This window comes from Peromyscus californicus, unplaced genomic scaffold, assembly GCF_007827085.1.
Source record: "Peromyscus californicus insignis strain IS unplaced genomic scaffold, ASM782708v3 Scaffold_16__1_contigs__length_79575227, whole genome shotgun sequence".
Taxonomy (NCBI): domain Eukaryota; kingdom Metazoa; phylum Chordata; class Mammalia; order Rodentia; family Cricetidae; genus Peromyscus; species Peromyscus californicus.
Window position 1 is genome coordinate 10,004,846 of NW_026294458.1, and position 27,871 is coordinate 10,032,716.

At 42.3% G+C, this 27,871-nt stretch overlaps 1 protein-coding gene and 1 long non-coding RNA gene across 6 annotated transcripts in view; one reads left to right on the forward strand and one right to left on the reverse strand.

Annotated features, from left to right (window-relative positions):
* Nucleotides 1-215: 215 nt before the first annotated feature.
* LOC128111858 (uncharacterized) lies at nt 216-27,431 on the reverse strand. Of its 3 annotated transcripts, XR_008218775.1 has the most exons (7): nt 26,611-27,431; nt 25,755-26,004; nt 24,361-24,523; nt 18,635-18,722; nt 13,437-13,551; nt 1,753-1,843; nt 217-1,437 (listed from the first exon to the last, which is right to left on the reverse strand). It is a non-coding gene; the product is annotated as an uncharacterized LOC128111858 (long non-coding RNA). The 3 variants fall into 3 exon arrangements; XR_008218774.1 differs by lacking the exons at nt 13,437-13,551; nt 18,635-18,722 and having other exon boundaries at nt 216-1,437; nt 26,611-27,121; nt 27,229-27,431; XR_008218773.1 differs by lacking the exons at nt 13,437-13,551; nt 18,635-18,722 and having other exon boundaries at nt 219-1,437.
* Nucleotides 25,302-27,871, forward strand: part of Masp1 (MBL associated serine protease 1) — an 82,353-nt gene continuing 79,783 nt past the window's right edge. The window contains exon 1 of one of the 3 annotated variants that reach the window (XM_052740310.1): nt 25,302-25,655. In XM_052740310.1, the coding sequence (XP_052596270.1) occupies nt 25,651-25,655 (5 nt within the window). In that variant the 5' untranslated portion in view covers nt 25,302-25,650. The remainder of the gene's footprint in view (nt 25,656-27,871) is intronic. The other 2 variants (XM_052740308.1, XM_052740309.1) reach the window with 2 other exon arrangements.

The window sequence follows — 27,871 nt, forward strand, 5'->3', positions numbered from 1 at the left end:
CTGTCCACAGGCTTACCATTCCCGCACTACAGCTTACATGGACTGTCCTTCCCCCTACCCCCATCGAAGCCTTGCAGCTTCTACAGGAAGGCCTCTGCATTGCCGTACTTGTTCTGCAGGAAGGGTAAACGTTGATTTGTGAGACTTCGCTTGCGGTCACTTGGTATGCACGGTACTGGATGACTGTGTAAAACGGATCTCTCATTGAGGACTATGGGGCAAAAATATTTCTTGGAAAAACATTTATTTAGGCAGTGCCAAATATTATTCATAATAAGACACTAAAGATTCCTACAATAAATTAATAGTCTCTTTGGGTCTACAAAAATCCTGGGCTCCAGAAGACGACAGTGAGAGACCGCGAGGTGAAAGTTACCTTTCCCAGGCTGCTGAACAGGAGGCAAGCCTGGTGCTGGCCTTGCCTGGCAACCCCCGTTTTCCTCTGCCCCAGAAGCCTCGCAGCCCTGCTGCAGCGCCTTGCTTTTCCCACCTCTCCCAGGTCCTGCCAGCAGGCCTGGCAGAGCTCCTGTAGCTTGTGACATCTCTCACTCCTCGCTGGACAGACACTGCAGTGCTCTGGCGGACGTCGCCCGCAGACACTGTGCCCTTTGCTCTCGCTCGTCGTCCAGTAATGGACCAGCTGGCTTTCCGTCAGGGACTGGGCTCCAAATGCAACAAAGAAAGCAACACTGTCAACATCCAATGGTGCAACCACAACCGTGGCATCTTGCTGAAAATCATGCAAATCGTCCAGGAACATGTGAACTGAATTTCTCTCAACTCACATAGGAAAGACTGTAGTAAGTCAGAGAGGCGAGAACAGGTTGCCACAGGGCCCCAGCACTCCCAAACACTTAAAAGAGTTGTCATCACCCAGGTTCCAGAACCTTACTCTGGAGCACTCCATCCTGTCAGCCAGCTTTAAGAAGCTTTTTTCCCTCAGCAAGGCACACACCGCTTGGCTGTGATTCTGGTTGGCTGGCCCTGGCTATTCTTCTTATGCCTAGGCAACAAAGGTGCCCTTCGAAGGAAGAGTGCCTCTGCGGCATGCACCTGCCTGGAGTTCATTCACTCACCCATGTAGTCAGCTGCTGATGTGAGCGGCCACTGGGAGGAGGCGTGAAGCAGCGGCCAAGGGAGCAGAGTCAGAGAAGGGTCGGTCGGTCGGTCGGTCGGATGCTCAGCTCAGCAAAGCGTGTGGACAGGGTGAGTTTTCATTCTGCAGAGATTGGCTCTGGGCTCCAGATCCCTCACTAGGACAGTCTCAGAAAACTGTTCCTACAACCTGTTCCTACAACCCTGCACCCGTGACCTTTCCACCCACTTCCACCTGTTCAGTAGACAGCAGGGCCCCAGGGGGGCTGAAGAAGGTCTTGCAGAAGGTTCAAGTGTCTCCTCCGAGGAGGTCTGAGAACATTGTCCTGAATGAGGTTGAGCCTGAATGAGAAAAGAGAAGGAAAATGCTTAAACAAATATTTAAATTCTGCACACAATCTTCCTGTTGGGCAAAATGTCCTCAAGGATACACGGGGAATGTCTGTAGTATTTCTTACGACTGACTGTAAATCTTATGACTCAGAATGCAGAGTTTAAGTCTGCCCTCTGTGGTCTCGAGGATGGTGAGACAGAAAGGCAAGGTGGAGAGTCATAGAATGGAAGAGACGCTGTTGTTCTCATAACTTTTCTATAAATTCAAAAACGTTTTAACATACGAAGTTCAAAAACGGTTTTCAAATGCAAGCAACTGTTTACCGATCAGGCATGGGTGAGCATGTCAGTAGGCGTTGGTAGACATCGGCTCTCTGCACGGTCCTGTCTCCTTTCCAGGCCTTGGTTCACCCATCTGTGGCATAATAATTCAATACATGAGCTCTCCCCCTGCTTTACACAGCCTGTGTCCTCCGTGGCCCTGCATCAGCATCACCCCATCTATCTCCTCTTTCCTCAAAGCACAACTCCAGATTTCTACATCTATGCAGATAAATTCTCTTACTTCAGAGGACGTTAGAGTAAAAATTAAATGAAATAGTGGGTACCAAGGGCACAGTCCATAGTAAGTCCTCAGGAAATAGCAGACTGGCTGCCTCTTTAGTCCCTTCCTGTCCAACAAAAAGGAAGTTAGCTGCTTAAGTACCTCCAGCCCTCCACGAGCCCCAGACCCCAGTCTGTGGAGCCAGCATACAGCCTTTGACAAAAGCCTGAAAGGTCAGCACAGTGCTTGGCAAGAATCAAAGCCGAATGCTTAGACTTTCTGCTTTCTTTCATATTTTTTACTTTAAAACCGTGGTTTTCAAATCTTAACACACACCAGAATGCCTGCAGAATTCCCTAAGAGCACAAACTGCCTCTTCCCCATTCAGCACTCTCATTCTGTAGGGCTGGTGTGGAACACCAGCAAATTTGTGTTCCTACCAACTTCTCAGATGGTACAGAGGCTGCCTGAGCCTGGGACAACTACGGCCCCAGGTCCCAGAGCAAAGCCAACTAACTCCAGGGGAGCTTGGCCAGGGTGACAGAGGCCGAGTGATGGAGCCAAGCCCTAGAGTGATGAGCTGCATCTCCCTGAGAGGGTACAGCCTTTTCTCTTTTCCTCCCTTCTGAAGTGATACAACCATGTGATACTGCCTCACCCCCATAGTCACCTGATGCGCAGAGGAGGCTCCGGAGCTGGGAGGCTGGAACGCAGGTACAGGAAGTATGGCAAGGCTCTGAGGACAGAGGGAGGGGAAGGGAGAGTGGAGAAAAGTCCCCAACACCCAGGGCGCACGAGATGAGAGGGAAGTGACAGTGTAGTCAGTTCCAGACTGGGCTGCTAGGGGTGTGTTCCTGGGTGGTTTGGGGAAATGCGTAAGTTGGAAGATGCCTGTGGCTGTGTTTGTCAACACCCTTGTGCTCAGCGGAAAATGAGGTGGAAGACGAGGAATATCCAGTTTTTATTATGTGTCAGTGCCTACCCCCATGCTAAACCCTTTGCATATCCTATCTCCATGAAGTAGGCCCAGCTCCCATTCATATGCGGTGACTGTATGTAGTGCTGGAGCCCACACTGTCTACAGTCTGGCAGCAGACCCTTGCCCTGAGCCCTGGGTTGCTTCAGAGCTTCTCCGGCTTTGTCATTTCCTGTGAGGATTGGGATTTAAAGCAAACAAACTTCTTTGATTCTCAGTCCCACTGCCAATAAAAGGAGTTATAGCGAGGATTCCCAAAGGAATTGCGGGGCTCAAACATAACAGCAAGGGGAATCTGCTACGTAAAATGTAAGTTGTGCTATGTATCTCAGCCACCAATCTAATGCCTATAGCAAAGGCTGCCGCCTCTGAATGGCTTCCTGAGGACATTCACTTCGTCCTGGGAGACACTGAGTTACCACTTCATCTTATTTTAAATAAAACTATTACCCACCAGTGTAACTAATGTTTTATTATTTCTAATTCCGGAGCCATTGTAGCATGGAGCCTGAGTTGAAAAAGAATTTAATTGAAGGCCAAAAACATACTTAGGAGCAAATCCCTACTTTATAAATAATTTACGTTCCAAATTCCAAGTTGGTGTAAATAGTTGTTTTGGTTGTATTTTATTGTTCAGTGTTGGACATAAAATGTTTTGACTGTAGTGCTGTGTCGTGTCCTGTGACACTTACAAAACACCAATAAGCACCCATTGTCTTTGCACAGTGCCAAACAGGAGGCTGGACAGTGACTGAGCCCCCTTATTACAGATTAAAGCCCAGGGAAGTTACATGAAATGCTCAGATTGTTCATCAGGCTCTTCAGGCAACCTGAGTTCAGGCCGGGATCTCTGTTGTACACCAGGTGATGTCCACAGGACATCGGAGAATAAAAATACCATCAGCTTCCCCTGCTCCCACCATGGCGACTATTTCCTCATGTTAGCGTGTATTGGTGATAAACTGAGAAGTAACCCTCGAAAGTGAAGACGGTGTCAGAGTTGGGAGGGGCCCTGCAGATCACCTAAGGTTCCCAAACATGGATGTCCTGACAGGTCAAAACAGCCGCCGACAACCAGAAGGGCCTGTGGTCCTGAGTCCCTCTCGGAAATTCTAAACAGAAAGTCTATGTCTAGTTGGTCCCAGAGCGTCTGGCAGAAGAGACCAAAGGGGACCCAAAGAGGGACAGCTGTTAAGGGTTGGGAGGGATGTCTGGAGCATCAGGATGGGAGAAGCTGTATAGAATTTTCTGATGAGTTCCCTGTCTGAATTATAGTTTATCCCTTGAATTATTATCAGGTCCTAGAATTATCAACTATTAGAGCTGAATGTGATAGCAATCTGTTTATCATATGGAAAAAAGTATAGTTTAAAGACAAAACGTGACTTGAGAAAAATAGAGAGTAGCATGATAATGATTTGGAAGTGCTGAACAGGACCCAAGTACAGTGACAGATTTTCCTAAGCCATCTCACATAAAGCTCACAGCAGATGAGGGCTGAGGTTCGGTGAGCAGGGACTCTTCTTCCTCAAGGCCAAACATCTAAGAACCCAGGCAGATATGTTGGGCTTCACGCGCCTGTCTCCAACTCTATTGATTGTCACATCTCAGTAAGTACATAAGAAGGATTGCTGATGAGAACAGTAGATACATTAGAAGATGAGAATCGGGGGGTGGGGGGTGATCCGGTTCAGACATTCTCACAAGGTTCCCGATGGCACAGTGAAGACTTCAGCCACGACAGCAGCAGAGATGTGGTGCATGGAGATACTGTAGCATGTGTCCCATCCACAGCTAAGACTTGGCATGGAGGCTAACAGGGAAGTCCTTGGGGTCCACAGCATATCTTCTAAAGAGATGTTGACTATATGGAGAATGTTTAAGGATGTTTCTAGCATTTTCAAAGAGTTTTAAAGTACATTTCAAATACTGCTGTGGGCCAGAGAGACAGAAGCATGGTGACATTAACAGTTGCTTCTAAAAGACCCAGTAAAGGCGAAAGTCATGTAACTTGCCACAGATATTTCATTTCAGTAATGATCTTTACCTGGGCCCAAGAGGGTCTTTTAAAAATGTTCAAGTCATCATTTTCCCCCAACAGTACTTGTGAAGACACTCTCAGTGACATGACAGTTTACAGGCTGTGAAGAACTGCTAGATGTGTGAAGCACTGTGAACATCCTTGGGGGTCCAGAAATGAGGTAATTATAGATACATCCTTCAAAGCACTAACAGCCTAGCAGAAGGCGTAAGGCACAAACAGAATTGACTGGAACGAAGATGGGCAGAGATGGACAACTTCAAAAGAAAGGGCAGGATGGTTCTGAAATTTCAAAATAGACACTTCTAGCTGGGGAGGCTGAAGAAGGAGTCCAGAATCTTCCTGGAGGAGACGACAACCCACAAAGTGGTCTAGAGAGCATTCAGGGACGTTCACTGCACAGATCAGCGGCAAAGTAGAGGGTAGGTGGGAAGAGTATCATTATCATGACAAACAGAGAAACGCACTAACACTCAGGACGTGACCCCATCTGTAAGGCCTCATAGCAGCACAGAGGAGCAAAGGCAGAAGTACATCCCAGATCTTCTGCCCCATCTTGTTACTGGCTTGGTCGTGACTTGAAAGTATTTATAATAGAAATAGAAAAGGTGCTTTTCAGCCTCAAATTTATTGGGGTGATTTGAGACTGTAAGGGTACATGAGTGCCTATTAAAATCATATCATAAAAAGAAAGTTAAAAAACTCATCAGAAACACTAGACCAAGGAAAGGATATAACTTCCTCCCCTAGACCCCGTAAAGAAGAGGACACTCACTGCTACAACGGCCATGGCCCCAGCAGCCTGTCATCTGACACCTGGTGTATGCTGAAGACCACGAGGCAGAGAACTCTACTGTCCCTGGGAATTCAGTTCTGCGCCGTCCACACTGCTGACACAGTCTACTCAACTGCTTGCTGTCCATCTGTCTTCTTGTTTACCCATCCAGACCCCATCAGCCTGCCCCTTGCACGCCTGAACCTAGTCCTGCACATCTACCTCTTAGCTGGAATCTTTCAACCCTATGATCCACAGCCTGACTCTACAGTGGTGACTTCTTTTCTGCTGGGGGCTTGGGTCCCACAGCTTATCAATGCAGATTCCATTTACCTCCCTACAGACTACTTCTGCAGCCTTTTAATATACTGCTGTAGCCTCTTTAATCTTTTGTATCCACCATTTAATAAGATAGATAGATAGATAGATAGATAGATAGATAGATAGATAGATAGATGATAGAGATTTACTCCGTGATATGTCTTAAGAGAGTTAATATTAGTAATTAAGATTGAAATTTAAAAAATGCTTTGCCTCAGCCAAATTACCAAGGAAAGCAAGATTATCAGGCCAATTTGGCCTTTGAAACTGCCATTTTTGTGAATTTATTGTTATTGAACAAACTCTGACATCATGGAAAGTCACAATCACTTCTGTCTGTTTCTAATGTAGAACAACCCTTACACTACATAATAAGACTTTGTTAATCTCATTCCAAGCATATTTGGGGGAAGTTCCTGGGCCAGGCATTGTGTAGCCCATGCTGACACCAGCCCGGAGGACTTGAAGCAGTTTTAGTTCAAGGCCAGCCTGAGTTTCAAAATGAGACTATGTCAAATGATGAAGAAAAGGAGAAAGACAAAAGAAACAAATAAACATTCCAGAATGACTGTAAAAGTGCTGATTTGTTCCCCTCAGACACCAGCATGAAGCATTTCCTGCAGTCTGGGAGCAAACTTCCTTGTCTAGCCTAACTCAGTGTGGAGTCGCCTAGGAGAAGCAGCACTGGATGTGTCCGCGGCATCTGCAGACCCATTTTACCGAGGAGGGACATCCACCCTCTAGAATGTGGTCCTGGACTGAATAAAAAGAAACAAAGGGATTCCTGCTAAGTAGAGCCTGCACTTCCCCCTCTCCCCTTCCTCCCCTTCTCCCTCTCTCTTCTCCCTCTCCCTCTTTCCGTCTCCCACTCCTCTCCTCTCTTTTCCCTTGTAAACTCAGGTTTTTCTGTCCTGCCCAGTCCTGCAGCTGCTTTTAAAATAATCACTCAGAGGCTTAAATACAAACTGTTTGGCCTATTGCTTGGGTTTATTACTAACTAGCTCTTACAACTTAAATTAACCCATTTTTATTTATCTATATTTTGCCACGTGGCCTCGTGGCGTTACCTGTTCTCTAGTACATCTTGCTGCTCCGGAGGCTCTCTGGCATCGCCCTGACTCCTCCCTTCTTCTCCCTGTATCTCTGCTTGGATTTTCCAACTGGCTCTATGCTGCCTTGCTGTAGGCCAAAGCAGCTTCTTTATTAACCAATGGTAATAAAACATATTCATAGCACACAGAGGGGTTATCCCACAGCACTCCCTCTCCTTCTCCCTCTCCATCCCTCTCCCCTCCCTCTCCCCTCCCATCCCTCTCCCTCTTCCATCCCTCTTTCTGTCCTCTCCCTCTCTTCTTCCTCTCCTCTCTCTACCTCTCCCTTCCCTCTCCCTCTCCTCTCTCTTCCTCCCCCCTCCTCTCTACCTCTCCCCTTCCTCTCCCCTCCCTCTCGCTCTTCTCTTCTTCTCCCTCCCCCTCCCTCTCTCTTTCCTTCCCAACTGTGACTACCATGTGACCAGCTACCTCACACCCCTGCATCATTCCTTGCCTTTCTGCCATGATATACCAAATTTCCTCTTGAACCATGAACCAAAACACTTTCAGCAGGTATTTGGTTACAGAGACCAGAAAAGTGATTAATATGGTCTGTATTGCTGCATCTTCTATACAAAAAGGCAATGGGACACTGTGGTTACAGTTCTAGGTTGTATAGCTGCACACATGTTATTATTTGGTTGATAGGTGATGTTGTTCCATATGCTGTGAATATGTATTACCCTGATTGGTTGATAAATAAAGCTGTTTGGCCAATGGTGAGGCAGAATAAGGTTAGGTGGGACATTCTAACTAGAGAGAGAGGAAGGAGAAAGACAGAGCAGAGGAGATGCCGCCAGCCACCGTGAAGAGAAGCAAGATGTAAAGGTACCAATAAGCCACAAGCCACATGGCAAAGAATAGATTTATAGAAATGGGTTAATTTAAGATGTAAGAGCTAGCTAGCAAGAAGCCTGAGCCATTAGGGCATATCATTTATAAATAATATAAGCCTCTGTGTGTTTATTTGGGTCCAAGCGGCTATGGGACCACGGGGCTGTGGGAGCCGGGCGGGACCAGAGAAAACTTACAACTACATTTGGTAAGTGAATAACATTGGACAACAACTACAGTGCAAATAATATTTAGGTTTGACAGACGTAAACTGTTATTTTAATTATGCCTTTCCTGGTCCTCAAAATTATACAGACTGTTTTGCTTCTAGTAAAAATATCTTTAAAAAAATAAGAGTAAAAACTTCTTTATGTATACAATTTGAAAAAGTTGCTTACCAGTAAACCCATATTAAAAGAAATATTCAAGAAAGTGATGCAAAGAAAAAAATACTGAAGGAAATATGGAGTATACAGAAACAAAGGCACCAAATGGGTAAATATCTAAGATTGTCTTTATCATTATTTCTGTTTTTAAAAATATGAATGGCTGCTTACTTAAATAAAACCAGTGAGATATGGAATTATAATGAATACTTAAGGAGAGTTAATGACCACAGTAATATAAAGATGTAGAACAGGAGAATGGAAATTATCAAAAGTTTCTTATAATACACAGGAAGAGTATAATATCAGTTGAGCTATATAATAATAAGTTAAGCTGTAAAACAAACAGTGAAATAACAAACCAATTACAGCTATAGATAGAAAGAAATGGCAATGGATATGCTATTTCTAATTTAAATTAATCTAAAGGTCAGGGGAAAAAACCGAACAAAGTAGACAAAGATTTGGACAAATAGAGCAAAAGGAACACTATGACATGTCAAATCCAATTGCAATAATATTCATTTTAAATGTAAATGTCTGGGTTGGCAAGATGGGAGAACAGGAAGTCCCCTGCTTGTACCCCCACAACTCTTAAGAATTTGGTAATCATACATAGGCTTGTGTCTTAACCAGGTGCATTGCAACCTACAGACCCAGCTGCAGATTCAACAACAGCTGTGTGACTCACTTCCACTCCACTGATCCTTGAGACAACCCCATAAACCCAACAAGGAGACAATAGGAAAAGACCTTCAGTTGATGAAACCAGTCTGTGAAGAAGAGAAGAGATATTCATTCTCTAAATGATAGACACTAACTCAAGATTATTGGGATAGTAAGGAGCCAGCAAGATGCTACAGACAACTGAAATCAGGGAAACAATGCAGGAACAAAACCAAAAGTTACATCTAAAAATAGAAACCATAGAAATTCTAGAGCTGAAAAGCATAACGATAAAACTGAAAGACACAGAGCAAAGCTTCAATGAAGATGAGACCAAGACCATGCAGAAGAAATAGCAAGAACATTTTTCAAATATTTTTAAATGATTTCAAATGTAACTTGTGCAATTAAAGAAACCAAAAATGAAAAGTGAAAAACTCAGAATGTATCTATAGGATGAGATTAAATAAGCAGCTACGTGAGTTATGGGAGATTTTGGAAGAGGAGAAAGAGTTACTATGGCTATATTTTAACTTAAAAAAGTAAAAAATAATAAATTAAAAAGGAAGAATAGATTAAAATTTCTACATTCTAAGAGATATATGCAACCAGATACTTGAAACTTAAGTCTCTAATGAAAAAAAGTCAACTAATAATATCAGTAGACACAGAACAAGCTGTCAAAAGAGAAGAGGTTGTCTTAAAAGTAGAGAGAGAAAAGAGATGTATACATAGGTCAGCTGACTTACCAGCTAAAACTTTAAAAGAGATAATGGGATGATACAGTCAAGGTACTAAAAACCAAATTAAAAAAAAAAAAAAACCCACAAGAATTCTATACCCAGCAAAGCTATCCTTTAGAAAAGAATGAGAGACAGTGGTAAAGACATAAAAGACATTCATAGACTAAAAAATCTGGGTGAGTGTGCTGTAATTATATGTGACTCACAAGAAATTCAATGGAATGAAACTAAGTAACAATATGAGAACTTCTGAAAGTATAGAACTCATCTATTTGATAAGGTAAATTATTAAAGATTGGTACCAATCAACACACGAAAAGACAAGGTTCTGAATTTCATAACCCCTCACACACTGAAATCCTGAGACCCAAATATCCAAAGATAAAAATCCCAAGTCATACTAACAAAATATTTAATGTTCCAAATGTTGAAATTCTGAAAGCCTACAGTCTGATAATGGCCATTTCCATGAAAACTGAAAATACTATGTAAAAGGAATAGAAAGCTGAATTCTGGTAAAGAACTCATGCTTTCTTTGGTTGTGCCCAGAGCAGTTGCCAAATTATTCAATCATGTATTGTCTGTGCCCCTTTCATACACAGTGTGTCAGGGAGTGAAGTGAATTTGGGTCAAAGACATTTGCTGATTAGTCCCCTGCCGTGTGACGAAGCAGACTGAGAAGTGAGTAGAGTCTTGGTTAGTGACTCGGCTGTTGAAAGAGGCAGACTTCTCCTACTAACTACTAAATATAACACAGACAAACTACTGCATGCTTTGCTGCAGCTGGCCATTGTATTTTCAAAACTGTTTCCACTATGTTTAAGTCAGATACACACAATGTGTGCACCACCAGGGAAAATCAGAGAACCTAGCCACTTGTTTCTGTATTGTGAAATGAAAGTGAAGCATCCTGGATGGTATCGGAATGTTTTGCAGACTTTGATTTGAGAAAATAAACTTCATCTGAATCCGTGGTTATGACATACATGGACTCAAAGAGTCTAAAGGTGAATTTCAATGTGTTACCAATCAGGTTGGGTTTTTTTCCCTCATTCAACCCAGGGTATTTGGTGGAAATTTTTGACAAGTGAATTGGCCACATGATAATGACAAAAATTTTAATGTCAAAATGCGTCATTTGTCTGCATTGACATTCCTTCCAGCTGATGAAAATCCAGGAGCTCTTAATGAATTCAAGCCACATTTGCAAGAAGCCAGCAGAGTTACTGGCCAGTTTGAAAGTAATTATGTGCAGGGTAGGGCAAGAAGGCACTTACGCAATGGTGTTTTTTGATCACTAGTATTGTTTCCATAAAATCTGAGGTCTGTATATGAGTAAACAGGGAATGGATTTCTCTATGTTCCCAAAACAGCACAGAAGGGTGGCCCTAGCTGTGGAAAAATTACATAGGGAATATACACATTGGTGGATTCCAGTTCACAGAAGACTATCAAGTAGAGCAGCATTGCAGAGCAAATGAGAGTGAATATGTTCCTCAAGGACAGCCATGACCTTAACAAGTCAGCTTTGCCATGATGTAGGACTTGAAAGTATGGTTAATGCTTGTAAAAGACGGCCCGCGCTAGGAGAACCACCTCATTGAACTGCTCATAATCGATGACTCTATCCTACTTTTTCATCATAAATTTCCCCTTGGTCTTTTTCTTATTTTATAGTTTTTCTACTATTTTTAATTATCAGCATTTCTTACCATCCTATGCTATACATTTTACCAATCCATTTTTTTCTAATATGGGAGCTTATAGGTTATAAAGACCTCTAGAGAGTTCTAATCTAATTCACTTTGTGCCTTTTTTTCTTTCTCTTTTTCTTTTTTCCTTTCTTCTCCGCCCCCCACTTTGGCTGATTTAACTCCATAAAAGTACATTATCACAAAGTTGGCTTTGTGTGTAAGAATTCTGCATGTTTATAAAAAAAACATCAAAATCTCTTCAATAAATGAAGAAAGGTCCTTTTTGTATATCTACATTTGTGAACCATAAAATTTCTAGGATCACATTTTGCCTGAGTCCACAGTCACTGGTGACCAACCATGAATTTATTTTGGAGACTGAGGTTCCTTTTATTAGTTCCAGGCAATTTTGTGGGAGAAGAAGACAATTTTGTGAAGCTGCCAACAAGCCAAGTGCAGTTGTGTGGGCTCATTCACATGTCCAAAATGTGGTTGATATTCCAAACATTACCCCAAAGAGGCTGGAACATCATGCCCAAACCAGGGAATATTCCAGAGGTGCTGCAGACCTCAACACAATGCCACATGGAGGCAAGAGGGGCTGTGGTTCTGAGACAATAGGGTTGGTAGAGAACGCAGACAAAACCAGATCCTGGACTGAAGCCCTAGCTCGCTCCAGCAGCCTTCAAGGCTGCTGCTGATGGCCATCCACTACTATTGTCAATGCAAATCATCCTGCCCCAACCACCAGTTCCTTTAGCCTTCAATGCAGTAAAATCTATACTGTGTCCCTTGACCTGGGGAAGGGTCTCAGTGCAGCTCAGTTGCTACCTCTGCTGTAACCGCTATCCAAGTGTGTGTCAGCTGGCCAGAGGAGAACCCAGAGGTTTGGAGTTCAGGGTGAGCTATCTTTCTTTTCCCCAGGGTCCCTGGGAATGAGTGATGGCTGGCTTTGTGATCAAGAATGGCCACTTTTGACTGATCTCCATTACCACATTACCACAGGTGACTGCACATATAAAGTTGGTGAGCACAATTATCAGCTGTAGTGACATGTGTTTATACAGTTCACTTCAGGGCTATTTTGTCCATGACTGATTTCACTGTTGGTGACCTTTATGTTCGTGATAATGCCATCAGAGTACTTGAACATTATGCTTGTAAAACTACATCTTTCCTTACTGCCTATTTTGTTAGGTAAGGTGGTATGTTTTCCATGTTTCTCAAATCTTCTTTTAAATGTAAATGTATGTCTCTTAAAGAATTTTAAGTCGTACTTGGAGGATTTTGATCTTTGAGGATTCCAATATTCAGAATTATTGTCTTCAGTACTGCATATTTGTGAATCATGGCCCAACCTCCAAGGCAAATGTAAAATCAAGTTGAAATATGGAAACACAACAACTTACAATAGTTTGGCTTCTGACTTTAAACTTTATGATGGTGTGAATTAATATCCTCCCATTAGGATTAGAAAAAAAAAACCTGCTGGGTGGTGGTGGTGCATGCCTTTAATCCCAGCACTCAGGAGGCAGAGCCAGGTGGATTTCTGTGAGTTCGAGGCCAGCCTGGTCTCCAAAGCGAGTTCCAGGAAAGGCGTAAAGCTACACAGAGAAACCCTGTCTGAAAAAAAAAAACCTAAAGGGAGAAATAGACTGAAGTACAATAATAGTAGGTGATTTCAGTGCCTCCTTTCCAACAATGGATAGGTCATCTGAACAGAAAAAAGAAATTATGAAACAAGTAGGGCAGGCAGTTATAGACAAAACAGTTCATTAAGGAACAAAATATACATTTGACTCAAGTGAATATGTTGTATTCTCCAGGATATTATAGAACTGAGAAAAGAAATAAAGTTTTTTTTTCTTTTCATTTTTTGTTTGTTTTAGGGAAAATGGGGAGACTGAAACAATGGCTCAGCAGTGAAGAGCACTTACTGCTCTTGCAGAGAACTGGAGTTCAGTTCCACCAGCATCCACACTGGGCAGTTCACAACCACCTGTAGCTCCAGCTCCAGTAGATCTGATAGTGTCTTCTGGCTTCCACTGGTACCTACTCGTATGTACATATAAAATCCACAACACACACACACACATACACACACACACACAAATAAAAATAGGAGAAATATTTTTAAAAGAAGAAAGACATTGTATCGGGCATTTTTTCAAACACAAATGAAACTATAAATCATAACAGAAGTAACTTTCAAAAATTCAAAAACGTGGAAATCAAGCAATGTTCTCCTGAAAAAATCAGCAAATAAAAAAACAGCAAGAGAGAAATATAAAAGTATCTAAAAAGTAAAAATTAAATCAAACCACACCAAAAGCTATGAAGAGCAACAGACAATCATAAAATGGAAATTTGAAGCAATACATACTCACATTCAGATAAATACTGAGTGTAGTCATGCCTACTTGTGCCCCTAGCACTCCAGAAACTCAAATAGAAGGCTAAAGAGCCAGAAGCTAGTCTGAGCTATGTAGGGAGATGTTGCTGGGTCCTAACAGCTCCTTTGGGGACAGGGTGAGAAGGTGCAGAGTCAACAACACAGATTCCGGGAGTCGGGTGAAAGGCAAACAGCAGACTCCTTTATTCAGTAATGGGGAAAGCCTTATACACCCTCCTCCCAGCACCCAGGCTGTGTCCTGATCTGGTGACATTGTGTGGTCATTCCTCATTGCCTGGGCATAATCAGGAGCTCTGGAGAGCAATCTGGTGACATTGTGGGGTCCTCCCTCATTGGCTAGGCACAATCAGGAGCTCTGAACAGACTCTATCTGAAAACACCAGATCTAATCAAAAGGAAGGTAAAAAGATCACAAAAAAATTAATAATAGACTTCAAGGAACCAAACGAGAGCAGCAATAATGGCAATAATAATATGCTAATTTAAATGTTATCAGAAGGCAAGAAACAATAAATAATAAATGCTGTTTTACCCTCCTCATATCAGCTGTACTTTAAACTACTAGCTGCCCAACCGCTAAGGCCATAACCTGGGGGGAATTCTGTTTCCCAACACAATGGCTCTGTGGCTGCCACTAAAGGTAGTGCTAACTAAATCTCTATCCTTCTAATAAAACAAAAGATTCAAAGGCTAGAGTGAAAACCTGTGAGCTCAGAGAGTTAGAGTACCAACTGGCTAACTTTCTCTTTGCTGGCATCCTGGAAGCCGCTCCCTTCCACACTGCCCCAATGAAAGAAATCCATGTTAAGCTCCTCCCTGCTACTTCCTGTCAACCAGTTGCTAACCCTGCCCCTCTGAGCCCAGGTTAATTTTATTTAATTAGAGCAAATGCAACACATCTTTACATAATTAACAAATGCAGCATGAACAAATGTAACACAGCTTTGCCTAGTTAAACAAATATTTAACAACAAATAAATATTAAAGTAGAATAATTGAAATAGAGAATAGAAAGACCATGCAAAAATTAAAGAAAAAAAACACTCAAAAACTAACAATTGTCTTTCTAAAAAGACAAATGAACAACTCTGTAAGTATCTATCCAGAGGCAAAAAGTTTTAAATAAATAAAAGTATACAGGAGAGATTATGTCTATAGAAACACAAAGATTATGTCTATAGAAACACAAAGGATCATAAGACATAGCTTTAAAAAAATTTATACCAACACTTAAGTAACATGAAATAAATAGGTAAACAACTTACCAAGACTTAAATGTGAAGAAATAGAACCTCTCAACACACACCAATAATACATAAACAGATTGACGTAATAATCAAAAACTAGATGGGTGGTGGTGGTGCATGCCTTTCATCCCAGCAGTTGGGAGGCAGAGACAGGTGGATCTCTGTGAGTTCAAGGCCAGCTTGGTCTACAGAGTGAGTTCCAGGACAGCCAGAGCTACACAGAGAAACTCTGTCTTGAAAAACTACCCCTCCCCAAAATAACTTAAAACTTAAGAAATAATTTAAATACTTTCTAACAAATAAAAACCAAAAACAAGTGGTTTATGACTAAAACACTAATATCAATACTTCTCAAGCTCTTCTAAAAAGTTGAAAAAGAAGGAAAACACCCAGACTCATTTTGTAGAGCCAACATTACTTATGACCAAAATCAGACAATGATACTATAAGAAAAGAAATCTATAGGTCAACATTATTGATAGACATAGGGACTGACTCCTCAACAGGACAGTAACAAATTAAATTCAGTCATTTATTTTGAAAGAGATCATTCAACTTGACAAAGTAGAATTTCCCATTGGAATGTGTGAATGTACTGTTTTAGTGTGAAATGTCCCCATAGACTTGGGTAATTTGAACACTTGGTCCCCAACGGTTGGTGCTGTTTGGAAAGTTGACAAACACTGGGAGATGAAACTTCACAGGAGAAAGTGTGTCACTGGAGGTAGGCTGTAAGGTTTTATAGCCCAGACTCTCTTCCCGTTGGTTCTCTGCTTCCTGGATGCAGATACAACGTGACCACATCAAACTTCTATGGCCATGCCTTTCTTGCCTGTAACCCTGAAACTGTAAGCCAAAGCAAACTCTTCATCCTTTAAGTAAATTCTTGTAAGGTGTTTGGTCACAGCAACAAGAAACGCAATTTATTCTGAAGGGGTTAAACACTCCTACTTTCACAACTGAATTTAGGTTCCAGTTCTCTGAGAAGGGCAAACACGTGTCTTTTCCAACAAAGGACCGTATTTATCTACAAGGTCCTTACATTCAGGGTCGAGGGAGAGAACAAACACAGAGGGTCTAAGTCAGTCTCACAGTATCTTAAGGACAAACCAGCAGTCCTCTTCTGAGTCATGTCCAAGCTTGTGCAGATGTGTCCACAAATGAGAAGACTAAACCTCAGCCGATTAGAAATAGACTAATGTAACTGCTGCTTGCTTAACCAATTATGTAGCTGACCCTAAAATTCCCCTCAGCTGTGCTTAAAATGAGCCTACATGTCCCTCTCGGGGTCGTTGCCATTTTGTACAGGTGAACAACCCCACATGCATGCTGGTATAATAAATACTCTTTGTTCTTTCATAGTATTTGAGTCTGGGGTCTTCCTTCAGCATTTCCTCGGACCGTACAATACAGAAGTCGGTGTCAGGAGTGGGGTTGCTGCTGTGATAAACCTTTGGAAATGGTTTGGGAGGACTCAGGAAATCTTGGAGCTGCAGGCTAGAGGAGCTCCAGAATGATTGCTGTAAAGCAGAGCTTGATGTGCCGTTCTCATTGACATTTGGGAGATGAGAATTCTGAGAGAAATGAGACAGTGGAGTACTGGCTCTTGAGGCTTCAGAGAGGAATCAGCGGTTAATAGGGAACCAGGCTGGAGGTCATTCATGTGATATTGTGGCAAAGAATCTGGGTTCATTTTGGCCATTTCTAAGAACTTACATGGGGCTGGATTCAAAAGTCACAGGCTAATTTGTTCGACAATAGTCAGTTTCAGGCTGTGGCATGGTTATTGCACACTACTATTCTCCTATGGTGAAAAAGAGCAGCAGGTGGAGCAGAAAAAAGTATATAAATCATGCAATTTTATGAAGAAAAGAGCATGAACAAATTTAATGTTGTAGATAAGGCAGATCCCAAGACAGCAGAGAAACTATTGAAGAGGTTAACATCATAAAAGAGTAACATTTTTTTCTGTCCCAGGACAATAAGAAAAGCGCCCTGAGGATAAGACCACAACCTTTACACATTCCATCTTAAGATGATGCAAATACATTTGCAAGGAGAGACCTTGGATTGAAAATACAACTAAAGGGATTCCCTAATCAAAAACAGTTGCCTAGAAACGTGTTTTCCTGATTCAGCAACCAATACATACAGAGGCCAGAACAGTTTTGGCCCGAGCAAGGGCAGGCTATATCTAGCTGACAGCATAACTTGATAGTGTCATCCATGAGGTACCAATTTTGCAGCAAAATAAAGCCAAGCTAGCAATGCAGATCATAGGCTTTTGGAGATATCAAAATTATAGGATGCCCATCGAGAAAAGTCACAGTATGGAATGGAGCTGGGCCACAAGAGAGGGCACGTTTGCTGTGGGTGGCAGAGGGGAGAGCTTTGTTGTTGCATTCTAGATGATTTCATCATGAGGCCCAGATGTCAGACACAGAGAAGTCAAATTGTTGTTTGCCTTAATGGGATTTGGTCTCTCCTTGCTATGTCCCAATCCTACCTTTTGGAACAGTAATGTTGACTTCAGGTCATTGTATGTTGGAAGTATATACCTTGTTGTTTGGAGGGGTTTTGTTTGTTTGTTTGTTTATTTGTTTGTTTTAATGTAACAGGGACACTCACAGTTAAGAGCCTGCCTTGAATCTCAGAAGAGATCTTTGACCTTGAACAGTCTTTGGATTGTTAAAGACCACAGGAAATTTTAAGTTGGAGAGAATGCATTTCAAATCATAAGATTGTCGTGTCTATGAGGGCCAAAGGAGCAAGGCTGTGGTTTAAATATGAAAAGTCCCCCATAGGTTTCTGTGTTGAAGTATCTGAGCCTCAGTTAGTGATGCTGCTTCAGAAGGCTCTGGAACCTTGGAAAGGTGGACTCTTGCTGTAGGAAGTAGATCGCTGTGGGAGGATGGTCTTACGTCCTGGTCTCACTTCCCACCTGCTGTCTGCTGCCTGCTGCCTTAGACACAATGTCACCAGCTGCCTCATTCTACTGCCGCTGTCTTCTCTGCCGTGATGGGCGGTGACCCTTCACACTGTAAGCCAGATTAGACTTGCTCCCTCTCTAGTTGCTTCTCATGGGTATTTAGTCACAGCAAACCAGTGCAAACTGCTTGATACATGCCAATCGATAAACATGATAGTGTGATGAAATAGACAAAAACTATATAATCACCTCAATAGATGGAAAAAAAATTGACAAAGCTGGATGTCCTTTCACGATACTAGCAAAGTATAGAAGTAATGTATCTTTTGTTGTTGTTGTTTGGTTGGTTGGTTTGGAGACAGGGTTTCTCTGTGTAGCCATGCCTGTCCTGGAACTCACTCTGTAGACCAGGCTGGACTCAAATTCAGAGATCTGCCTGCCTCTGCCTGGAATTAAACGCATGTGCCACCACCACCCGGGTATGTTAACATATGTTAATCTAACAAAGGCCATATATGACATGCTCATAGAAACATTATACTCAACTGTTAAGAAAGACGAAGCTTTTCCTTTCTTACATCAAAACAACACAAGAAAGTTCTTTGTGCTGGTACCGCTCAACATACAGTTAGTACTGGATAGAACAATAAGAAAGAGAGAATTAAATAATTAAATCAAAGGTATACATGTTATAAAGAAAAACGTTAAATTGACATGATCTTTCATATAGAAAGTTTTAAAAGTCTATTAAAGAAGATCGTTAAAATTAATTTTAAGGCCACAGAGTCAACCCACAAATATCAGTAGCATTTCTATATATTAACATCAGACTAATAAAAAAGAAACTGTGAAAAACAATTCATTTACAATACCAACAAAAACATTGTAACATTTAGGAATTAATTTAACCAGGGTGATAAAACATTAATATACTGAAAACCATAAAAGATCGGTGAAGGAAAGCAAATAGACAATAAACAAATGTCCCTTATCATGGATTTGAAGAACTGATATTAAAATTTCTGGGCCAGCAGGATTGTCCAGTGGGCAAAGGTCCTCGCTACCAAGATTGAGGACCTAATTTCAAACCCAGGAATGAATGTGATGGAAAGAGAGAATCAACTCCCCCAAATGGTTCTCTGACCTCCTCATGTGCTCCATGACACATATGCCTATACATATGACACAAAATGAATAGATATAAAACATATAAATAAAATGAGATACCCGTACTACCCAAAGTTATATACAGATACAGTGCTATCACTCAAAATTCTAATGACATTTTTCACAGTAGTAGAAAAAATATCAAAAATTTTTTAGAACCACAAAATAGTCCAAATAGCTTCCAAAAAACTTTATATAAAAGAATAAAGTTAGAGGCAGCATAATTCATGATTTTACACTTAGTGAAAGTAACATTTAAATATATAACATTTAAGTCAAAATAACTTGATAATGGTACAAAAATAGATATGTGGACTAATGCACATAATAGAGACCCCCATAAATAAAATTCAGATGCAGTCAGCAAATCTTTGTCAAAGCTATCAAGAATACCCCATGAGGGAAAAGACAGGCTCTTCAATAAATAGTATTGAGAAAACTATCCACATTAAAAAAAAAAGAAAGAAAGAAAAGAAATCAGGGCCTTAGCTAATATTAAACAACAACAACAACACAAAAATTAATTTAAAATAAATTAAATACAAATACATTAGAAGAAAATTTGTTTGTTTATTTGTTTGTTTGTTTGTCTGTTGTATGGCAGTACTGCTCTGGGAGACTGTGAACCACTAGAAAATGGGACTCCCCTGGAGGATGTGGGTTGCTATGAGGGTGAACCATCAGGCTTAGAGGTCTTTCCTACATGTGACCATGTCACAAGTCACACTGCAAGCTTCCACCACTACAGAACACCACCTCCCATGTCCCCCATGAACTAATTTCATCTGTCAGATATTTTCTTCTAGAAGATACATATGTTAATTTGTTGAATCTATACATTCCACGATGTCATCTATTTTAAATTATATTGTATATCATAGTTATATAAAATTTCGTACTGTGTTGTGATAATTGAAAGTAACTTTTTCATGATGATGGTCATTCTGACTGAGGTGAGATGGAATCGTAATGGAGTTTTACTATGAAGTACCTTGATGGCTAAGGATGCTGGGTTTTTGTTTGTTTGTTTGTTTGGTTGGTTGGTTGTTTTTTATTCATTGGCTGTTTATACTTCATCCTCTTTGTGAACTGTCTATTCATTTCATTTATTACTTAGGTTTTTTGACTTTAGAGTATTCAGGGTTTTTAGTTCTTTATATAGTCTAGGCATTGGACTTCTGTCAGACATGTAGCTGGCAAAGATTTCCTCTTGTTCTCTCTGTTGTCTCTTCGCTAGATTATTTTCTTTCTTTCTTTCTTTCTTTCTTTCTTTCTTTCTTTCTTTCTTTCTTTCTTTCTTTTTCTTTTCTTCCTTCCTTCCTTCCTTCTTTTCTTTTTTCTTCCTTCCTTCCTTCCTTCCTTCCTTTCTTTCTTTCTTTGTTTTCTTTTCTTTTCAGAAAGTCTCTCCCTATACCTATATCTTGATACACTTCCCTGTGTTTTGCTCTAACAGACTCTGGGTTCCAGGTCTTACATAAAGTCCTTTGACACAATTGAATTGATTTTTGTGCAGTGTGAGAGATGCGGATCTAGTTCCGTTCCCCTACACGTGGACACCTGGCTTTCCTGGGCACAGCTGTTGAAGAGGTTTCTTTTCTCCAATGTATGTATATTTTTTTTTTTTTTTTGGTTTTTTCGAGACAGGGTTTCTCTGTGTAGCTTTGTGCCTTTCCTGGAACTCACTTGGTAGTCCAGGCTGGCCTCGAACTCACAGAGATCCACCTGCCTCTGCCTCCCAAGTGCTGGGATTAAAGGCGTGTGCCACCACCGCCCGGCTTCCAATGTATATTTTTAGCATATTTGTAACAATGTCTTTTATGTGTAAAAGGCCCTAAGGACTCTGTCAGAAAACACTTAGAGCTAATAAACACGTACGGCAAAGTAGCAGGGTCAAAATCAACAGACAAAAAATCAGTACCTTTCCTATATACCAAAAAATAATGTGCTGAGAAAGAAATCAGGAAATAACTCCATTAATAATAATAATAATATACATAGGAATAAACCCAATAGAGGGAGTGAAAATCTCTACAATGAAAATTGTAAAACACCAAAAAAGAAACAGAAGACACTAGAAAACTGAAAGACTGCCCATGACCATGGATGGGCAGAATTAATATTGAAAAAAATGGCTATGCGATTAAATTCAATCTGTAGATCCAATGGAATCACCATCAAAATCTCAATGCTATTCTTCACATAAAGAGAAAAAAATTCCAAAACTCATATAGAAGCCAAGAAAGAAAGAAAGAAAGAAAGAAAGGAAGGAAGGAAGGAAGGAAGGAAGGAAGGAAGGAAGGAAGGAAGGAAGAACCCAGATAGGCCAAAGCCATCCTGAGCAAAAGGAACAATGCTGAGAAAGAAAAAAAAAATCACACCAGACTTCAAGTTATACGACAGAGCCACAGTGACAAAAAGACAAAAGCAGCCGAGGAAAAGAAACCTATGTATAACTCAGTCGACGAGGTGACCCAGATTCACACGCAGATGGCTACCACCTCCCTCCCTGGATTTGGACAGATATATATCCATAATGGCATGTATCATGAATATTCAAATTTAACAAAAGGTATCAAGTCTACTAATGAAAGACTGAGTCTTGGGATTGAGGTCAGGCAGGCCTGAACTCTACACAGCCATTATCTACTTACAGGCACTCATAATTTCTCTAAACCTCGATGCTTGCATCTGGGAGAACATGTGACTATTCCCTGCAAGAACATATAGGCATTTCTGAAGAAGTCTAAATAGGTCGTAAAATCTAAGACAACCTTAATTCTAAGGTGCTCTATGTTGTAGGCATCAAAAATGGTGCAATCATGCCAGGCAGGGTTTTGTGGTTTCAGATTCAACAACCACATTGTGATTGAGTGAATTTGAGTCTCCTAGGATGAAGCGTGGGGATTCTTTTAATTTCCCACATTACTGTGATGACCTAGACAGTCAGATGTCATGGTATCTGGCAGACTGCTGGTCAATGCGCTGAACGACCTAACCTTTATTTTTGTTTTGCTTTGGTTTTTGATGGGAGGTGTTGCTGTGCAGCCTAGACTGGCGTTGAATTCACTGTCTTCTTGCCTCTTTCCTCAAGGTGGGGATTATAGTCGTGCTCCGCCACATCTCCCTCTAACTCTAATTCCAAATTGCACTCTGCAGTTCTTAGTTTCTCAGATATTCAGGAGGAAGCCTGGTTTTCAGGCTTTGCCCCCCTGCAAAAGAAAAACCCATTGGCAAAATTCTTTACATTTTCTGACACATTAGTAGAGTTCCAGAAACTTTCACTCAGATGCCTCAAAATAAATACTTTGGTAGAAAATGTAAACCCCAGTGTTCCAGAGCAGGAATGCTGTAGGACACATTTCCTTAGAAGTTGCCCTTCTGAGAGGGCTTCCTGACTGTAGTGTGAGGCTCTGAGCCCAGCCCTGTGGTCCCCATTTCTTTGCTTAGCACTAAAGAGCTATTGGTTCCTTGCGTACATTTTAAGCCATCCTTGTTAACCTTTTAAAGAAACTAATTGAATCTTTCCCAACATGATTTTTCTTAATGTCCATGATAGGACTTTGAGTAATAATGACGACACTGTCAACCACAGAAGAAGTGAATGGCACCGCTGTGAGGGCTCCTCTGGCCTGTCTCTGCACAGACAAGCAGCCTGCCATCCGTGCATCTTTTCACACCCACACCATGCTCTGGGAGCTCACACTCCAACTGATGCCACCCGAAGAACGCAAGTGACTCGTCTGAGGCCACAACAACTGAGGCTACAGAGCATGAGCCCAGTGCTCCGAACCCCAGAGCAGCGTGGGCATCCTTCCACACCCAGGTCTGATGAGCACACCTCAAGGAGTCTTCAAAAAAAAGTCCAAACCAGTGGGAGCTGCGAGTCATACCTAGAGCCTTCACAGCACCTCAGTGAGTGCCTCCACTCCAGCAGCTCCAATGAGCCTTGGCTGACTCCTACAGAAGGCACATACCAGATCTGCTGCATATTGCCAGGACTTTAGCTCAGAATATCCTTCAAATGTCTCCCATTGATCACTGGCAGCCTTAAAAAAGCACAGGCAGGGAGCTATTCCCGGAGATCTAATTGCTCTATGTGACACTTTACAAGGGGCAGCTTATGGCTTTCCCTCCCAAGCCCTTCCCTCTGTGCCCAGATCCAGAATAAACGCCTTCCCTAGCATGTATGCGGAATCCAGGGAGGGCGGGCTGGGCTGCAGGGAGAATTTCGGGGCTTCTTTCCCGGGCAAGGCCACTGCGCCCTTGTGTACATCTTGCCAAGTTCTTTCTCCTTTGGTTTGAAAACCCTTGTGTATTCCAAAAGAAATGCAACCCATGTGTTTCTGATTCATTTACACTTAAATCATTAAAATATTGTTTTGTGAGAGTTATTTGATGTCTAAAGAGCCTGACAGTCTACTTAATGGGAATTTTACAGGCTTTTCTTTTTATCCTGCCTGAAACAGAGAACACTTCTCTCAGACAACGTTGGAGTCCAAACCTCCCTCCTCCTCACACACACTTGCACCTGCACTATCAACCACACACAGCCTGGTAGTCATGCCAAGCACACAAGGCTAACACTCAGGAGCTAAAAATAGAGAAATTGTGGAGAAAATGGGCAAGAATTACAGTAAATGTCAAGTCATTGCCCGCCCCCCAAATATGTCAAAGGAGTGCTATCTAAGGGTCAGGATCGTGTGTTTGTCACCTTGACTCAAGTGGCAGGTAGCCCTCTGGATGACTGAAGGGCACCTTCTGTGATCATAATCTTGCTTGTGCCTTATTACAGCTTCCATCCGGCAAACAAGGAGACCGGATCGGGAACAGTGTCCAGCCTAAAGTGCTCAGCCAGGGTGGACAGAAAACAGAGATCACAGCTAAGTTCTGGATTGGTGTCTAAAGCTCCTTTCAAACGATTCAAAATTGAGTTTCTCTGTTAGTGGATGTGTGCATCACACAAATGCCACATTCATTATGATACATTACAGAGAGTCAGTGTCACAGAACGTGTAAGAGATTGAATTGCTCCTCCCCTTGTAGCTGTATAACCAACTTTGTGGGTAGTGTCTTCATTGGAAAGTGGACATAACGCTGCCACTGACCTGAACAGGACGCATGGGTGCTTGAAGGAATGAGTTTGAAACATGGTAAGCACAGTGCCATTCTGAGTACCAACTGGCTTGAAGAAGCAATAGCCTCAGGAGTGATAATGGGTATCTGGAGGTCTTGGCCAGTCATAACCTTGCCAAGTCATCATTTCTTCACCTGTAAAAGATGTATCACAGAGAACCCTCAGAAGTTTGTGAAAGTAATTTAGATGACATTTGTGCCTAGCACAGAAATGATGCTCAGTGAGTCCCACTTTTACACTCTCTTCGATGCTGGCTGCCATTTTTGTGGAGGGGATTATTATTGTGGAGGGGGCTATATCACACAGAGAAGTCAGAATGCAGAGGTTATATTGTGGTGGGAGTTATAATATAGGGGTTAATTGTGGAGAAGTTTACATGGGGAAAGAGTCCCCATTTGGAACTGGCTGTCTTTATGAAGAGAGCTAGCTCTTACCACTCAGCTCAGCTTAGATCCACTGTACCATCTCTCCACAGATATGGGACATTGACATCTCACAGGCACAGGTCTTTCAAGACTCATAGGTCACTTGGCTCTGACTATGCTGAAGCCCTTTCCCAAATGGGTAGATGAGACCTCTGCATGCTCGAAGTTGAACAGTGCCACACATCCACATGTCCACCTTTCAAGCGGGGGGAGTAAGTAGCCAACTGCAGAGACTGATGCTCCCTCAGTCTGGGCCAGATGTCCAGACAGTCTGAAGCATGAGATCTGCATTCTTCTTATAATCTCCCAGAGCTGCCTTTTGAGCTGGCGGTTTCTGTTTAATTGTTCTTTTGCTGGGGTCCTGAAGAAGAACAAACTATTACAGCTATCAGGAGGCTGAAGAGAAATTTCTCTCTCTCTCTCTCTCTCTCTCTCTCTCTCTCTCTCTCTCTCTCTACACACACACACACACACACACACACACACACACACACACACACACACACCTCTGAGTCTCTCCGATTTTTTTTTTCCTCAAGGGCTGCAGTCCCTCCCAAGGAGGGGACTGGCCAGCAGCTCTTCCAAGCACACAGTTCTGTCAGGTCCCTCTGAGTGTGCATAAGCTCCGTCAGAGAGGAGAGAGGGAGAGGGGGAGAGGGGATCTGTTGCAGGCAGGGGAAGGCGTGACCTGAATGGAGAATGCCAGCCAATTCCAGAGACACACAGGGACCTCAGAACAAAGATAAGACATCGCTGACACCACACCGGGGACGGGGACCAGCTCACAGACAAGTCGGGCAGACGGGACCAAGGCCAGGAGCATACCAGGCAGGAAAATGAGGTGAGTACCAGGTCAGGGGAAGGCACCGGGTTCCCTCTCCAAGACCAAGTGTACAGCAGTCCGCTGGGCTGGTCTGACCTTGTCTCTAAGCAGACTCACCTGCTTGCCCTCTGGGGGGCTGGGGCTGGGGGATTCTCATCAATCCTCAGGGCTCTGCAAAGGGAGCCTGTCCCTGGGGCACCTTCCCAGAGACTCCGGAGACTCTCGCAACTTGAAACCAGAGAGTTTGTACAAAGACTGTGCCTGGCTCTGCTGAGGCTCAGATTTCTCCCTCTGCCAGCACAGGGTGCTGCCTACTGGCCAATGTGATCCTCCTCCTCTTGCCCACAAGGCTGATTCTTCATTTTTCCTACTCGGCAAAGAGCAATGATTTCTTTCTCGCAACACTTTGAGAGTTAGATAATGTGTTTGTGTGTTTATTTCTTCTAAACGGGAAAGAAACCGGTTCCCCACAGCCCGGCTCATGGTTTCTTGAGCGTTCAGAAGTTTGCCAGTTAAACCTCAATTTAGAAAACTAAAAACCTGTCCCCATTTTACAGTTCCCTATAAATTCTGCATTTCTCACTGAAATCAGAGGCAGCTGGTGACATGAATCAGGCTATGAAATGCACCAAACGGCTCTTAAAGAGACACCACAGCTTTTTAAAGGAGTGTTTGGAATTCTGAAACCTGCCGCTTTAAATTCTAACAGGCTTGAAGCTCTTCAACATTTCTTGTGTCTTAGGTTGCTTGAGGCTCCTCACCAGGCATTTCGTATGAGCTTTCCCAGACTGTCTGAAACCCCAACTATCCTAATTATTATTTTTTTTTTATCACTTTAAGTGTCAAGGCTGCTAGAAACACTCAAAGGTAGCGAGAAAAACACTCCTTAGACGTGTTAAGTCTCCTCACGCCTATTTTCCCATTCATTTCCCCTTTAAATTGGGATTTCTGTTTGTTTCTCTTCTTTACTCACCTAGTAACCTTGCTGAGTCCAGGGCCAATAAGGGGTTTCAATCTGTGTAGCTTTGAATTCCATGTACCTATGGCTCAGAGGAAGAGAAATCTCTAGAAGTTAATTTCGTCATCCTGATCTTCGTAAAGTCTTTTAACCTGCCAGAAATTTTCGTTTTCCTTTCTTCTAAAACAATGGCTTTTTTTTTCCCCCTTTGTATGATCTGCTTTATCTGTGTCTCAGCCATTCCAAAGCCTGTGCTTAACCCTCGATTTAGAACGACCCTCCCACTCATTTCCCACCTAGAACTGACTGGGCAGGCTCCACGTTGCTTCCTCATTCCTAATCCCCACCCCACCCCCGACATGGCACTTCTTCCTTTGTTCACATCTGTGACTGGATTTCTTATCGTCTTGGGAATGGCTGCTTATTTGAATGTCCACTTCCCCTTCCAAGAGATGTGATCAATGTCTTCATCTTTGTAGAATGTCTGCATGTTCATGTGACCAGCACCTAACGCCATGTCCCTTCCCTAGTAGAAATTCAATAAATATGATTGAGTTGAATTCAGTTACTGAGTATCAAAAAGAAGTTTTAGGAGAGCATGGTACTAGCTGTCCCCGAAGGGTCTGGACTCACCAGCATACAGCACTTCAGAGTTTGCAAGACACTTTCCCGAGCATTGTCCCCTCTTGGCTTCAGATTTTGTGTGACATCAGAATTAATGGACACAGGAGATAAAAGCAGTTAAGCAACTTGCCCAGAGCCACACTGATGATCTTGAGAAGGCCCAGACTCAGTCTTGTGTCTTTGGACTCCAAGCACTTTCCTGCTGTGTTCTACTAGGCTCTCAATCCCAGCTGCAGATTACAATGGCCTATGGTACTTAAGGAATGCCAACCCCCAGGCAATAGAACAGAATTTCATGCACAGGGGGGTGGGGGTGGGGAGGTGTTCAAACATTAGTATTTTTTTTTTAATTTCCACATAAAGCTATGGGTTTTTTAAATTATTTTTCACAGGATTAATTGCTTTGGCCAGATGCCTGGGCATGATACGGGCATGGACCCAACTTCTTCTGGGAGCTTTTGTTATTCTTCTCTGCTGTTGAAGTTAATTCGCCATATGGTATTTGGCATGATGCGCCATCTCTTAGGGTATACTTTTCATCGTCTGTCAAGCGAGGGTGGTGAATAAGGGGGCAGTGCCATCTCTTCCAACCCTGAATCTTAAAAATGGAGTGGTGGTGGTGTGTACACTGAAAAGTGGAATGAATGGAGAC